Source organism: Chelmon rostratus, chromosome 3 (assembly GCF_017976325.1).
Source record: "Chelmon rostratus isolate fCheRos1 chromosome 3, fCheRos1.pri, whole genome shotgun sequence".
NCBI lineage: Eukaryota > Metazoa > Chordata > Actinopteri > Chaetodontiformes > Chaetodontidae > Chelmon > Chelmon rostratus.
The window spans coordinates 17,205,762-17,223,007 of NC_055660.1; the positions used below are offsets into that span (position 1 = coordinate 17,205,762).

Here is a 17,246-nt window from a genome sequence, read left to right on the forward strand (position 1 = left end):
CTGAATTCAGCAGATTTCTGCGATCTCGCAAAGTGTCCTCCCCCGATCCTGCTCGTCTCGGTTTGCGGAGGCTGAATCTCATCTCCCGCAAAGGGCAAAGTAAACTTATGGGGAGAGATCCTCCTCCTCCTCCTCCTCCTCCCCCCAAACACGGCTGCCCTGTCACTCCAGTGATGTCATGAAGTGGAACTGTGTCCGGTAATGGACGTCCAAATGATTCTCCATCATCTACATGCTAAACGTTAACCTTGATGCATTCAAGTGTACTTGGAAGTGGAAGTCTGTGTCTGGAGCACGCCTGTTATGGCAGCAGTTCGTTTCTGGACACACTGACGGGATCCCCGCAGACATTTCACGGACCCGGCCGAGCTTTGACCCGCAACCTCTCGCGTGGCTCAAATGACGGTCATGTTGCACCGAAACTACAGAACGAGACTTAGAAAAAGTTTAAAGTTAATTGAGTATAAAGTCACAGCGTTACTGTGTTACAGAGCACTTTCATGTGCAACTTTAAATATGTTTGCATAATACGCGATATGAAGTTATAAATCTACTGCGCATGCGTAGCATTTTCCAACTTTGCTCAAGCTTTTACCAACAGATTTTTTTTTTTTTTTTTACAATTGTAACATCGCCACCAGTGTAACAACAATTTTATTCACGCCCAGGCTTAGCTAGTAAACGTAAATACACATATCATTAAACTGAATATATCCATACATACTGTATACAGTGCTTGCACTTAAGGTTCAAGGTATCTTGCCATTTGTTGTGCAGCCAGCAGTAACCACAAAACAGACAAAAAATTATTTCAAAGGCCAGTGGCAGCAGGGACAAATTCATTCTTACAGCTATTACATGTAAATTCCACAGAAGTTACCTGAACTCCTCCAACAGGTTTCTAGGATCAGGTAGGACTGACCGGGCCTTCTTCAGCATGCTAACCTTGTACAGATGAGGAAGGTCATGACTGCCTGCAATTGTACTGCACGCTCATGATACTCTGCCATCAGTTTCTGTTTTTGAGGGCAAGTGACCCAGCTGACAAAGCCAGTGAATGTGAGGGCTGATTCAAATCTGACATGATATTGCAGATTTATCTATCATACGACACCAATTCCAAGAAAGTTGGGACACTGTAAAACATGAATAAAAACAGAATGCCAGAATGTCAAAAACCATCTGCAAACGATCACATTCTGTTTTATTAATGTTTTACACAGCATCTCAACTTTCTCTTTGGAATCAAGGTTGTAGTGGACTATTGGCCTTGGTGAATGTCCGCACTCAGGAAACTTGAGTGTTGGTGCACGGGTAACCAGTTGCTTCAGTTTGCAGTGTTGTCAACCTCAGCCAAGCTGGGAATTAATTTGGGAATATATCATATATACGATATCTCCCTACAGGTGTGATCGAAATCTAGTGTGGAACTTTCCTCGCCAGAAACCTTGACTGGCGTCTAGTACTGAAAAGTACTTTGAACTTGTCCTTTGATAGCTTCACCAGCAGCAAGCGGTGGGCAGTGCTGTCTTTTGATCGCTTGGTTGAGATCTTGTGGATTCATGCATTTGTTTCTATTTGCCTTGTTATCACTGCCATCTGTTCCATCCTTCGCAGTTCCCGGACTACTTGGCCCCTGAGAGCTACTGGAATCTTTCTGAGCGTGCACGTCTGGAGCAACAGTTGGATTAAATGTATGCATCAAATACTGTGTTTCCCTGGTCAACGTCCTAATCCAGAAAACAACTCATCTGAGTCTGACAGAATGTTTTTTTTGTTACACCATAAGTTCCCTTCAGCAGGCCTGGTTCAGTGCCTGTTGCTGCACAATGTCAACACTTTTGTCCTTTGTACAACCCAGATTCTAGAACAGTTGGGACTCGGTGTAAAACATAAACAGAATGTGATAATTTGATAATCCTTTCTGACATACACTCAATTGAGAAAGACAATGTTTTACTTCCACTGATCTTAGTAAATATATATATTATATTCTAAATTTGTTACAGCAATATGTTTCAAACTAGTTGGGACAGGAGCAAAGACTGGGAAAGTTGTGGAACGCTCCAAAAACACTTGTTTGGATCATTCCACAGGTAAACAGGTTTATTGGTAACAGGTGATAGTATCATGATTGGGTCTGAAAAGAGCATTCTGAAAAGGCTCAGGCGTTGACACAAGCAAGGATGGAGCGAGGTTCACTCACTCCTACTCTGTTCCATAGCATGCATTAACCTTGAGTGACCCTGTGTATTTTGTACATCTTTTTCTGGCAAAATTTACCTGACAAAAGGCTGCAGATCTTCTGTATCCATGTTTGTTACCACATCTACTGCAGTTAAGCTTCTTTTGATCATCCTTTGGTGCTGGCTTTGTCCTGCTCTTTATGCCTCTGTCTCTTATAGTGTTTTTTACAGGTTATATTTATATAAGAGCTCTTCAATAGCCTGCCTCTCACTTGATCATCTCGTATGCTTCATACCATTCTGTCACTAAACAGTCATGCAATTGTCCAAAGACACAGTCTTTAGTTTTGCTTTTTAACTCTATCATGTAGGCGCCTGGTGGTCTCTGATGGTCTGTGAGCCTTTCTAAAAAACATTTGTCGGACGCACAGCAGGTTTTTCCGAGGTTTGCAGTAGTCTTTGAACTTTAACACTTCTTTATCTCGGAAGACAAATATGTTGCAAACCTTAATTGCCTCTTCTCCAACCACATACAGAGGCGTACCACAATGCATTTTCTCCTGATTTTCAGCTACACTGCTGGCTGTGCAAAAAGGCTCAAACTTCAGAATTCATAATTTCCAAATTTCACCGAGATTACTCCTGGCAGTTCATCCTGCGATAGCAGCTCCATAACACTGGCTAAAACAACCCAAAACATTTTTAAAGCTCTCAGTCAAAGCTACATGTTTTGAAAGAACAAAGCCTTGTGAACATCTCTTTATTTTGAACCGACACTAGAAATATTTACATCTTAATCTTTTTAACAGACTAACACAATATACTGTTAAACAAGGTGTTCCCATCAGTGACGTTGCAGATTAATGCAGTTAAGTCATCTCAGTTAATGTAAAAACATATATACAGAAAAGTAAGTGCAGAATGAGCCAAACCATAGCATGCATGAGGCACAGCAAACATAAAATAAATTAGAAAATTAGGGAACAGTCACAAATAACACAACAATGCAACACACAGATGACTTAACTGAAAGAGAGAAAAAAGGGCTGAAGTTAAAGTGAGTCGGGATTGTTTTAAAATGATTACTTGTTAGACTGTCAAGAGTAACAGTTGATGGGTGTAACGATTCCTGTATATTTCCTCATAAATTTTGTGTACAGCTGCACTCAATAGTGCTTTTGAGACAAATGCAACAAATTTTAAGTCTTGAACTTCAGACTAAATAAACAACAAAACAACACTTTTTATGGTAAAGTGTTAAGAGTTCACTGAGTGCTTTCACCATGGAATTGAAAAATGAAAAGAACCAGTAGAGCGGCTGGGAGATCGACATGCAGACATTGACATCAGAGTCATCTTGCTGGTTGATTCCCCGACATACCTGAGAGGACATCCTAGGCTGCTGTAGACAGCTCACCGCCGATGTCGACCATGATTCTGTGAATCCAAAGGTCTCTGTCCTCCAATGCAGTGTCCACCAGGTAAACTGTCAACCTGCGTTCCAGCAGCTCATCTTTAACCTGCGACACCTCCTGCACACTCTCCACCAGGGCAACCAGCGCTCGATCCTCCACGTGGTTCCTGAATAAAATGCAGGCCTCCTCTGACCACTGGTGCTGTGTCACACCTGCGGGAGAATGGGAGGAGGTAAGTAATGAAGGTAATCACCTAAAGCTGCTCCACCTTGTGTTATCAAGGTGGATAATTGAGTAATCGTGAAGATAATATGCAAAATAAGAGACACATGCATCATTAAGAATTAAATTAGACTAAGCTTTGAGTGAAGTTTAATATGAGGGCTAAAAACGAATTACTTAATTGTGACACTCCACTTAGTTAAACTTAAAATAGCATTTCATTACACCACCTGTTACATAGAAATTAACATTGCTTCAACCAGGAAAGCCACCTAAAGAGAATTCTGATTTAACTCACCTGCCAGTTGTGCAGTAATAGCCTGGAAGGGCAGCTGTCTGAACTCATCTATCAGAGGCCGGAGCAGAGTACTGGGGACCAACTCATGCTTGCCGTGGTCCAACTCGTAGACAGAAACCAACCCATTGGCCAGAATCCCCTTCACCTGCACGCGGTGCCAACTAGGTAGAGGCAGGCATCAGTTAAGTCATCCACCATCACACAACAGCAACCTCTTCAGTTTTACATATTATTCATCACTTCCGACTATCGAAATTAGATGAAATCAAAAGCAGGACCAGCGATTCTCCCACAATTCTTTTTATCTCCACCCTCACCAACTTGCACAACTCAAGTTTGAAGGAAAAAAAAAAAAGCAAAGACGACACAAATCAAAGTAAAACATTAGTTTTGTCTGTGGAGTCTACGTCAGGAGGAGGAATAATCCAGTAGATTTATGAATTTGTAAAGTTCATTATTATTATTTATTAGAATTTTCCTGTTAGAGCTTCTGCAGGAGTTGCTGATGTGGGCAGAACTAAGGCCGATGATGCAAACCTGACTGACTAACTTACTCCTCAACAGTACAGTTAGTAGCTTTCCTGGTGTATACATTGTAAATAATCACTGCTACAGGCGCTGCTATTTCAATCTCGACTTGAGTTTGTGGGGATATCTCCCTGTTAGAACACGGCACTCTTAAATACTCAATTCTGATTGGTCAATCGGCAAAATTCAGCAGCGTTTATTTCTCGACAGACGACCGCCTGCTCAGGAATTCCTTACTGTCATTGGCTAAAGGGGCAATCCCTTAATGTAACAAGCTCAGTAACAAATTGCCAGCTGATTTGAGTGGCAAAATATGGAGCATTTTCTGGACATTACTTTTAATTTTTTTGCAGAGGACAAAACACTTGAAGTGTGGCTGGAGAATGATGTCCCCAGCAAAAACGACAAGTAAAGAACAACACTGGACCAACAGGAGAAGCAACATTAAAGCACAAGCGACTCGAGGACACAGAGACTGACGAGGTTGAAGTGGACAAACACGAAAAAAACACCAAGAAAAACACAGCATGAGTGATCGGCCTGCTAAAATACTGCTTAGTGGAGACAAAACTCGAGACAGATTTTTTAATGTATGATGCCGAAAGCCGAAATCAACTGCTGTGGGACTTTTATCCATCAGTACAAAATAATAGCGGTAAACCAAACTCTGTCTCCAACTACATCTCTCTCAGGTCTGGGATATCCCATCACTTCTCCACATTTGACATGATTACGCTAAATAACTGTAAAGAAATAAGTTACCCTGCCTGCCGGCCTGCATACAGTGAGGGGCGGTTGCTATGCAACGTACATGTTTACTTTCAGAGCCGCTGCGCAGTGAGAACGGTGACAGACGAGAGAAGGCTCAGTTTAAATCAAGAAAATATGTTTAATCACTATTTTGTGTCACATTATTGAATGCTTTAGTAGTAAGCCGCGTTGGGCTTCTATGTCATCGCGTCAGGGTTTATTTCTCCATAAGAACCTGCTCACTATACATTATCCCTTACATATGTCAGGTTTGCATCAGGTGTAAATGCAATAATCACCTACTTATTGTCTATTTTGGCAGCGTAGACCTCTCCTTTCCGGATGTGTGTGGCTGTGTTGATCTTCCACATCCGGTTGTAATAGAGAATCATCTCTCCCATCAACACCACCAGCTTGTGCAGTTCCTGCCATTTCTGCAGCACAAAGTAACCGGGGTGGCAGGCCACTGGCACAAACACATCCATATTCTGGCCAGGCTGAGAGAAGAAAAGAAGTGAATGTCCGACTTTGAGTATTCATTTCAATTTGGCAGAAGAAGCAGATTCTGAGAGACCATTCTGAGATCCTTTTTTTCCCTGGAGGAACAGTTATTCTACGGTCACAATACCGTCAAAAAGCGAGTAGATACTGCTATGGCACAGCCTTTGATGAGATTCAATAAACTGTGTCAAGGCTTATTTCACCGTAAACTACAACTCGTTCTTTACATTGCTTACTAGTATATATTGTATATTGTTGTATATATTGTTGTTGACAGACTTACAAAATATTGCTTTAGATTTGATTCATAGACCATTAAGTCATCTTTTTCTTGAATAGAGGAGACAGACCGTCCATCTCCACACACCTGAGGGAGCTCCAGCAGGGGAGGCATTGGGAGTTGTTGAATCCCAGTTTCGGTGGTCGTATCTGGGAGTGATCGGGTTGAGGCCTTGATGGAGTTTGAGACAGCACTGCCCAAAGTCAACTTCTCCACCAGAGCACTGAGACCTAGAAATTTGGAAAACACATGCAAAACACCCTCAAATTGAACCTGACTTGGCACTTTAACCTCCCACTCACTGATTTTCTTCCACAGTCACAGTGCTTAAATACAAATCCATAACAACAAAAAATGTCTTCCTCCGAATGGAGAATGGAGAACAAGAAAACCCTCTTCCAAAAAGGTTAGACCAGACTTATCCATGCATACAAATGCTAACTGATGATGGTAACTTGTCCCAGACCCAGGATGTACTTTGCGTCTGATGTCTTGTTTTGTGCAGCATTACCTGTATCCACGCTGCTGTTGGAGCTGGTGATTGTGTTGTTGTTGTTCTGTGTTGTGAGTTTGTGCCACAACTCTGACTGGGCCAGCTGATGGTTGACACTCTTGTCCAGCTCCTGACTGTCAGTGCCAATAAAGAGGTACATATAGACCAGCAAGTCCCCTTTGTGCTGGTCTAATTTCAAGACCTGAGAGGAGGAGGGAGAAAAACAAAGGCACACACAGACAAAGTTAGAGAGACCTTGAGGCCGCTGTGATTGATTTGTGCTGTTCTCTAACAAGGCTTTACCGTTAGCCTGATTTACAGTGTTTATGTTTGGAGCCAGATCAACACAAGTCCTACCACACACACAGTCAGTGTGCTTTAAAACAGGCAAGCCTTTATAATCAACATGCACTCAGCGGCCACTTTATTAGGTACACTTTTCTAACACTGGGTAGGACCCCCTTTGCCCCCAGATCAACATGAATTCAACAACGTGCTGCAAACATTCCTAAAATTTTCTGCTCCATTTTGACATGACAGTTTGTGCAGATTTATCAGCTGCACATTCTTGCTGTGAATCTCCCATTCCACCACATCTCAAAGGTGCTCTATTGGATTGAGATCCGAGACCACGGTAGTACAGTGAACTCTTTGTCATGTTGGTTGAACCCGCTTTAGATGCACTGAGGTGTGCTTTGTGACATGGATTTCTGAGATACTAAACCCCTCTGGCACCAACAATCATTTCAGGGTCCAAGTCATTAAGATTACATTTCTTCCCCATTTTGATATTTGGTCTCAACAATTGAACCGGTTAGGTATTTGCATTAATGGGCAGGAATATAAACATAGACTGTAGCTATTGCATGTTTGTCACTGTCAAACGTTATGGGAAATACCAGACAACTATACATTTATATATAGCCATATGATATATGTGTTAACTTTATGTTGCAGATGTTACAGTATGTTACCTTAATTTTGCAGTCTTGGGAGCCCAGGACAGCCTCCTTCATCCACAGAACAGCCTTTGGGCTCCAGTCTGCCTCTGGAACTGTGAGGTCAGCCAGGCGACATTTGACAGCCTGAAGAGAGCCACACACAATGAACGTTTTCTGCTGGATGTCACAGAATGATTCAGGTTCAATAAACATCTATGAAAGCACAATGACAGTCTGTCTTCCTTGTACACCAATCAAAAAGAGTACGCGTTTTTGGAAAAAGAGTTAAAAGGTTCTGTAGTACCATAGACAAAAGGTTCATATCAATGAACAGAGGAAAGGACGCTTCTCAGCCACTGGATTGGCTGAAGATTAAGATGTATCTACTCCCACAATAGACACACACACACAAACAACTGACCTGTGGTGGGATGATGATCAAGTCCTTATTTAAAACAGGAGGGATCTCTCGAAGATCAGTGACTTCTACAGTTGCCGGGACACCAAAGTCAATGAAGAGGATCTCCATCACTCTATTACCGTACATGTTGGTGATCTCAAAACAAGAGCAATAAATATTATCTGAAACTATCTGGTCAACATTACAATATCCCAAAACTTTCAATGTCTTAAAGAATTTGAAGCTTTTCAAGGAAGTACATTTCAATGATTCTGATCTCACCTCCACTCTGGACCACTTTCCTTTGTAGCGGGCTAGACAGAACTTGCCACTGAAAGGTCTGGACACCAGGGACTCAGATGTCATCTGGAAGGAACACAAACAAATTACAAAGACACAATAAGAAAGACCTTCTACCTTTTCAGAAAGAAAAAATTCAGTTGTGTATGAAGAGACAGAATAAACACATGTCCTATAAAGAAGAGCTGTCTGTGACCAGGGAAAAAAACATCTGGGGAGTAGAGGTTGGCCAATAGTGAATTTTTATAGGTCAATATGATAACAATAGTTTGGAAACAGCCGAGAGCTCAAGCAGTGGGCAGCCAGGGAGAAATCATGGAGGTCATCAACATCCGACACCAAAGACTATCCTTGACCAAGGGCTCTGATGCTGGGATGTGGTGTCATTTGCAACATGGTTGAAAGGTTTCAGAGATGTGTGGCAACAGCATCATGCGTATTGTCAGACAGTGTGGTGTTACTCTTGCTCTATAATATTTGGTAGTGTTTGCTGTCCCACAACGGTTAAGTGCCAAGACAAATGGACATATTCATGAACTCCGAAGTCTTGCCTACCTGAGCAGCGAAGATGGCCTCTGTTTCCTTCAGTAATTTCTTGAGTCTTAAATTTCCTCTGGAGGGCAGCTGGCAGTAGATGATACCATCTGCACACACATTTGTGACACACACATCCTGATAGGTAGCATTTACCTGCAGGCAACAGACAGATTGTTAGACACTCCACGGGGGATTGATACCACCCTGTAAATTCTTAAGTACTATCAGACATGACTGGCTACTGTTGGACAAGACAGACTAGTATGAGAACAGTACAACAGCACCACTCACTAGTAGTGCTGAGCCAAATTAAAAATATGAGAAACTGCCCCTTTGCTGCTACTTAATTGGCTTTATGCATGCATCACACAGTACATGTAGTTGGCACCACCATCCTTACAGTCAGAGGGTTGTTCATGGTCTTGTCCTGTAGAGCCTTCAGGCAGGTGGAGTTGATGTTGACGTCATCATCCTGCGATGTGTCATATAGTACTGTCATGGGCGTCTCATTCTGCTGATATGGCTCTAATGTCTCCATCAGCAGGATCTTTCCGACTGCCAACTTGTCTAGGGAGGACAGCACCAGTGGATGGGAGCTGAATGCCTCTAGACCTGGAAAAAGAGAATATGGACTATCAGTGACCCCTGACCGACTGTATGTTTAATATCAACTGGCCAAAGTGAACACTTTGTCCAGTCTGCTGTGACATCTTCCACATAGTACATCAGTTACAGATCTTTCACGTACCTGCAAGTCTAACATTTGTAGCCTGGAATGGCAGAGAGAGGAAGTCCTGGTGCAACTCCAGCAGATCAGACTTACTGGCTTCCACAGTGAGGCCATAGTCTACATAGTACACCTGGCAAGTGAAAAAAACCATAAACTGTGTCCCAGCTCTGGGGCTAAATCCTCCAAAGTCTATATTTCTGAACTAAATGCACCATAAAATGCTAGAAAGATATTTCCATCCCTTGAAATTTTGCAGTTTTTTTTATTCTGATTTTTTGTGACTGAAATCAAGCATTGATTATGATTTACAGAAAAATATTTTAAGTAAAAATAACTTGACAAACTAACTACAAACAACAAACTAAAGGAGTTACCTTGACCTTGTTAGGGTCCACAACCTTCATGACCTGAGCTCTGGTCCACTCCTCTCCATCCTCCCCCCTGACTGCTACCAGCTGACCAAGAAGAGGGTCCAACAAAGGACGGTGGGTGGAGCTTTGGTCGTAGAAGTAGTGCATGGTTTCCTCCATGGCCTCCTGGGCATTGGAGTAGTTCTCACCTACATACCTGAACAGAATGACAAATGATGACAAAAACAGTAACCTGGATGTTGCATTAACAAAAAGAATCTAGGCAAACATGATGGGTTGCTCATAATTAATGGAATACCTACGAAAATCTTGCATGACTGCAAGAATAATGTGTGCCTCACCTTATAGTGACAGCATTGCTGCTCTTCACATCAGTAATCAGCACAGAGGGGTACTGCTCTGAGGGAAGAACCAGGGAGGGAGGCAACACAGGGTCAAGGACCTCCACACCAGAGGGAAGGGGGTGGCTTCTACACCGCTGGCTTTGTGGGCTGTCTGTGGTTTCCATGTCTGCTCTGCTCATATAATACAGGATGGCCTGATGGCAGAAAAGTGCATCAATGGCAAACACATTGACAAATACAATTATTTTCAGTTAGGACGAAGGATGTCCTTAAAGGTGACAGTAGAGAGGAAATCATTTGTACAACTGTTGGAAACAATCCCTGTTTTCTCCACACCACACCTCATCGTTCAAACTTATCACTTGTCTAAGAGCAAGGTTCACTCACTGGAAAGTGAGCGTTCGTTTACTGTGGGAATAAGGAAAATGATCCTCCAAGGCAACTTCACATTACTCTTGAAGAAAAAGAACACTGTTAACTCTGGTGCATGCTGTGGCATCTCATTCACTTACCCTCTTTTTGTCATGTGGCATGGGGTACTCCACAGTGCATATATCCAGCAAAAGAGATAAGTTGTCCAGAATATGTTCAGGGAATGGCGTCTTGTATGTGTCCATAAAGAGTTTGGGCAAAGCATGGGCCCACAGACCCTGACTGTACTTGGACAGAAGCTCCTTTATTCTCTGGAGCACCTCAGACGACACAACGACAGCAGGGGACTTTAAGGGAGGACAAGGGGCAGAATGAGAGAAGAGGGTAACCTTCAAAAGAGGTGAACTATCAGGGTCAGGTTGATGGGAGGAAGCCAATCGAGGAGCATTGGTTGATGGAGGGGAATTCCAGGTAGGAGCTAAGGGTGGAGTGTTTTTTTTGTTGCTGAGGGTTGTTGTGGGCAAGTTGTTGTTACCTTTACATCCACCATTGGCATTGACTGCAAAATTGACCCAGGGAGCAACAGCAGGGCTGCTGTCAGGGCTACGCAACTTGACCGAGGACCACGGCTTGCCTGAAGAGGCGGCTACAGCTTGTGGAGGAAAAACGAAGGTGGGCCTAACCAAAGGGTTCTGGGGGGAAACTTTAGGTTTAGGAGCAAGGGAAGGAGAGACAGGCGTGCAAGGTTGTTCAAGTGTTGAAGGACGCGAAGAAATGGGTGTGATGGTGCTTGAACTGGTGGGTGATGTTGGAGGGGCATTGCCACTTGTAGAGACAGTGAAAGGCGTAGGAGGCAGAGGAGGGTAGATGAGGCAGTCAGCTCGGTGGGTGTTGGCAGGTTTATCCACCTGTGAAGGCCAGGTGTGAATACAGGTATTGAAATCAAAAAGCTTTGATGGAACTTCAACTGCAACAGTTTTGCTACTTTAAACCAACCAAATGCCTTCTTCACCTGTGGGGGTGTGATTCTACATGTAAATGGTGTTTCTGACTCACCGTACAGATGCGTGTCCACTTTTCCAGATCTATGAGCACCTGAGGGTGGAGCTGCTGACTGAACATCTGACTGTAGACCTCTGGTAGTTTTGACATCCACAATCCACTGCAGTATTTCTCTAGGAGCTGAATTAATCTGTTCTGCTCCAGCTCCACACTATACAGGGAAGACTGCATGGGGCAATTGAACATAATTAATCTTTTTTGACCGAGTTCACATTTTTCATTTTTCAAAGTACAATTAAAATAAATAACAAAAACACATAGTATCAAACAAATTCCTTAAAAGACATGATGAAAAATGACTGCTATGATGTCACTGATTGGGGTGTGGCACATGTACTGCATACATAAACACAGAATTCACATATAAGTCAAACACTGATCAGTTTTTTTCTTACAATTTTCTTTCTATTTCATAACAAATTGATTTTATGGAAAGAAACACGCAAGAAGAAACTTGTGAGAGCTTATAAATTCAGTGAACTTGTGGTCCTGGCTGTAGGACCCTGAAGATTTTAAGAGACTAAATTAAAAGGCGACAAGTACACACTGTTCCTCCCTTTGTTATACATAAACACGGAGCAGCAAGGCTATGCAATTCAAGTTGGATTTAACCTTTGAAACTTATTAAACATTTTTTTTTTTTTTTTACTATAGGTGCTGCAGTTCAGTTGTACGCTACCAGGTCATTTTGAGTGGAAAATGGTTCACAGTAAACACAGAGAAAGGTTTTCTGTACCTGGGAATGGTTGGGTCGGAAGACTCGTTCAGGAGGCTTCTCTAAAGAAAAAGGAAAAGTGCTGATATCAATAATTAGTTGAAGCAGATAGATTCAGCGCATTGTTAATTAATCTGGTTCACATGAACTGATACTTGTTTTGGCAATGTTGTCCAATTTTGATATTATACACTGGTCTGCTGGTCTGTAATGTGAAAGGTTTCAGCTGCTTCTTTTACTTCCCTTCGGCAAATCTCTTCGGACAGGGACGGGACGGGACAATATAACATCTAAACCAGGCATGTCAAAGTGATTCCATAAAGGGCCATGTGGCTGCAGGTTTTCGTTCCAACCAAGGAGGAGCACACCAGGCTGGAATCAATTAATAAGCTGATCTCAGTCTTCAGCTGATAACTAGTGATCCCTTCATGTTGATTGGTTGGCCTGGTGTGCTCCTCTTTGGTTGGAACGAAAACCTGCAGCCACACGGCCCTTTATGGAATCACTTTGACATATGTGATCTAAACTAATGTGCTGGATTGTTATTCTCAGCTACACAAAGCACAACCAAACAGATCATTTCCTTGTTGTGACCTGATCCTAAGTCGACAAATTGTCAAAACCCGACTGTAGGAGCCAAATATGTGTGTCATTCACTGATGTGAACATGGGGTGTCGCTGTAATGCCAGCCTATTTGGAATTACCTATAAAGATAGAAGGAAGTATGTTGACGTCAGGTGTTCAACCCGGAAGGTCAAACGGTTTTTGACCGCTGTGGCGCAGAGGGATTACGGGAAGTTCTATGTTTGGTTTTGGATATCTGTCACGAGCGGTGCATCAAAGCAATAAAGTATTGTCATGTTGAAACAAGCGCTGCCTGTGGATTATTAAAGAAGCAACTCAATCGCGGTATCTCAAAGCGAAGCGCGTCGACCAGGTCACACCGGGGAAGACATCTCAGGAGTTAGCATTGGGCTAACCCCTTCACCCGACATTGGTCTGTCTTGCCAGATTCACAATATTAAAGGACAGTGTTGGGCAAGCTACCTGGAAAGTGCAGTGAGCTAAGCTACCAGTTACTTTACATTAAATGAAGCTTCACTACACTGAAGCTACCCCCAGAGAAATGTTAAAAGCTCAGCTACAGCAAGAGTAGTTTACTTAAACAAGCTTATTTTTTTTCTTCATTCCAAGTAGGGATTATCTCAGCGATCAAACTGTCAGTCAAACAGACAGACAGGCAAAAATGTTCAACTGTTAATTTAACAGTAAGCTGTGCTCTCTGCTCACACTGCTCCAAAACCAATACCGCAACAAAAACAAACAGATGTCAAAAGGGTAGAAAAACTGTAGAAAAGAATAAAACTCCCAAATCTCTCAGTATGAATTACTTTCTGTCCTCTGCCATACTTCCATCAAGTACACACCAAGAGGGTCCCACATACCTGGTGGCTCCTGGTGCTTTGCAAAGCTCTTCTCCTTCCTGTTGGCAAAATCGCAGTATTTCAAGCACAATGTGCTTCTCACACCAACAAGCTGTCATTCAATACAAATATCTTGCGCAGTTCTCAATAAAAATAATGAGCTACTGCAGGTTGGTCTAATGGTCTTCTAAAATTTCAAAACATTTTGGACTGGACTTATATCAAAACCCCATATACCAAAATATCCTCCTCTCACTGCTAATAACTGCTAATAATTAGCAACCAGCAATGTTTTAGCATTAAGTACTATTAGAAAGTGCCATTAGCATGCTAACATCTTTATGCATTTAGTTATGATTCATACACTCAAAAACTTATAATTGCCTGAAATTAATACTGTAAATACCGCAGAAGAACCAGGTTTAGCTGCATAAGGTTTGTCTGCATGCACATTCACCTGTCAGGCATGGCACCCTGTTTCACAGGTGGTGGAGGAGCCGGCTGTCTGTGTTCAACAGGGGTGATGCAGCTTAACCTCTGATCCAACTGCCTGATGTTTGGAGGAAACACAATTTGTTGGTTGGTTTTAAAACTCACTTAAGACAAAGCAGAAATAGAAGAATAAATTCCACTAGATTCTTCACCGCATGAGTGACAGAAAACATGAATAACATCACGCAAACACCACTTGGGTTTCCTGACAACAATTAAAAAATAAGACTAAAACTGAAAACTGGGAAGCAGACATTGGTCACCTGTAGTCTCCTGAGGCACTGAAGCCTCTGTACCCGCCATGGGACTGAGTACGGTTTGCAAGCCAGTTGGAGGCACTACCAGCTGAAGGTTGGCGGAGAGAGGACCTTGGCCTCACTAAAAGCATGGAAAAGGGGGGATAATAGGTCAGGTTAGAGTGAAAAGGGGAGGTGAGATACAGGCAAAGGTGTTTATTATGTGCTGAATATGAAGGCCTCTGCGGAGATAGAGGCCTGGTGCAAGTAACAAAGCTGTGTCTGTGTCTCTTACTGCTGAGCAGTTGAGGCTTGGAAGGTTTGAATCTCATCCTGCAGTTGACGACTTGGGAGCAGCCAGATTTCTTGGAGCTCCGCTGCTTGGCCACCAGCTGAGCAATGTGGGCCGTCTCTTGACACACTGTTGCAAAGCATCTCAACTACAGAGCAGATTTAGCATTAGACTTCGAATTTCATGTAGCTGCATGCTTTTTAAAGAAAATTTGATGAACTACAAACAACTTTGTAATGAGTTTCTGAGTCCTGTGCTGATGCTAGCTGACCTAAGGCAGATGCAAAAAATATATCAATGTCACACACAGTGGGGTAAAGTCAAGTCAATTCACAGGTGAGCCAATGGTCAAACATCTTGCTAAAACCAGCACTCACCTCACCCTTGCTGTACTCCAGGCGGACAACAGAGGGGATGCTCTTGAGGTAGTCCTCAAGTTTTGAGTAGCCCAGCTTCTTTAGCGGGATGCTCTCTCCGCACAGCGAGCGGTACTCTGACTGGAGGCTGCTCACAGACACGCCGGCCTTGCTGGACTGAAGAACAGACCTCAACATTTTCTTAACGGACTCGCTATCCGACATCCTGGTAAGTGCACACAGAAATAAAAATCAGCGGAGGAAGACATGCAGTACCTCAGAAACATCCGAGAAAGTAGGTGGCTTGGCTAACCAAAAGGCAATGCGTGGCATCATTTTTTAACCCCTGAAAAGTGCTTCCAAAGCATTGTCTCGGTTTTATTATTGTTGTATGGCCAGCCTGCGAGAGTAAATTTCTCTTAACTTTTGAAGACACCAAGAGACAAAAGTGCTTCAACATTGCATGGGGGTTTGCAATGGCACTTTACAGTTTGCAGAGTTCAGTGCATAAAAATTAGAGCTGAACCTTTAAGACAGGCATGTCCAAACTATTCCATAAAGGGCCGTGTGGCTGCAGGTTTTCGTTCCAACCAAGGAGGAGCACACCAGCTTAATTAGCTGAGCTCAGTCTTCAGCTGATAACTCAGTGATCCCTTGATGTTGATTGGCTGGCCTGGTGTGCTCCTCCTTGGTTGGAACGAAAACCTGCAGCCACACGGCCCTTTATGGAATAGTTTGGACATGCCTGCTTTAAGACCTTACAGAAAGGGACAATCATGCAGCATTCATGACACAATGCAAGCCGTGATGGCCAGCCTGGAAAAAAAACGTATTTCAGAACTAAAATTAAAAACAAATTATTTAACCATGGCGTTTTGGGGGATAGACTTCAGAGTTTGGGCTTTGCCTTAATGTTATTTACTCTCCAAAACAAGTTTTCACATATAAACAAAACATAAATATTTGTTTTATTAGCATTTAAAAACTGATTGTTGATGACACAACTATACTCTTGTGGATTTGCTTCTTTGAAGCTAAATTCAAGATTCTGATTGAACAAATTAATGATTTTAGGTATAATATACGGAGACGCGCAAGATTAAGTGTGTCTAAAACAACATCACAGAGTTAAGTCAGTCTATTTTTGGTGTAACGTTAACGTTAATATCAAAATGGCGTCTGCACTAGAACATGAAACCTTGGACACGCAGTAACTTAGCGGCTCTGCTCCATTTCCACGAGGCCAACGCGCCGTGTGCGTTAAGGGACGCTGAGTTAGCGCTTAATTTGCTCTTTCATTGCCAACACATAATGCAATGTGGGCTTTAGCAAACGGCTAACTGTCCGTTTTCAGCTAGCCGTAAAATAACGTTTATTTCGGCCAACTCTTACCTTTCACAGCAGCAAAATATTATTACAACGTTAGCTCAAATGTAATGACCGATTTTAATGTTTCCGTGTTTTCCTTACCTGTACGTTTAGCCTGGTAACTTTAGCCAAAAAGACTCCTTTCGCCGCGTTTAAAATCACACGCACGTCCACAAGTTCAAAAGCCGGTTAGTTCGTTATTTCAGCAAAAATGTTGCTAAAACTTGTCCCTCGAATTTCTCTCATACACATGTAGGACCACTTGTTTAAGTTGTCAGCTTGTGAAACTCTCAGAAACCCGTCATTGTTTTTTTTTTTTTCCCCTGTCGTTATAACCGCAAATATGGTGCATTTAAGTGCTGTCGGGAAACTGGTTATTAACACTTACACAGTCAATCACACCAATACAACTTTTACCATTTTGTTTTTATTTCCAACTAAAAGCATTAGATTGCTGTTGTACAGTTTCTCACAGTTGAAAGTCACATCATGTGTTAATCACAAAGGATGAATGCTCCCTCTGAGTTGGTTGAATGGTGACCTAATACTTAAGCACATTAACTAGGCCTACATTTTATTTTCTCAGTGAAATGTTAGTGTTAGACTTTTCCTCTGAAGCGTTGTCAGGCGAA

At 42.5% G+C, this 17,246-nt stretch overlaps 1 protein-coding gene across 1 annotated transcript; it reads right to left on the reverse strand.

The window, feature by feature from the left end:
• Positions 1 to 3,580: 3,580 nt before the first annotated feature.
• tdrd7a (tudor domain containing 7 a) lies at positions 3,581 to 15,471 on the reverse strand. Its single transcript, XM_041933914.1, has 21 exons — positions 15,268 to 15,471; positions 14,894 to 15,038; positions 14,626 to 14,740; positions 14,328 to 14,420; positions 13,892 to 13,929; positions 12,467 to 12,507; positions 11,725 to 11,895; positions 10,809 to 11,576; positions 10,294 to 10,490; positions 9,956 to 10,148; positions 9,600 to 9,711; positions 9,252 to 9,463; positions 8,870 to 9,004; positions 8,297 to 8,380; positions 8,036 to 8,170; positions 7,648 to 7,758; positions 6,687 to 6,875; positions 6,268 to 6,390; positions 5,703 to 5,896; positions 4,122 to 4,282; positions 3,581 to 3,813 (listed from the first exon to the last, which is right to left on the reverse strand). The coding sequence occupies exons 1-21, from the start codon at positions 15,469 to 15,471 to the stop codon at positions 3,581 to 3,583; spliced, it is 3,654 nt and encodes a 1,217-aa protein (XP_041789848.1).
• Positions 15,472 to 17,246: the final 1,775 nt, after the last annotated feature.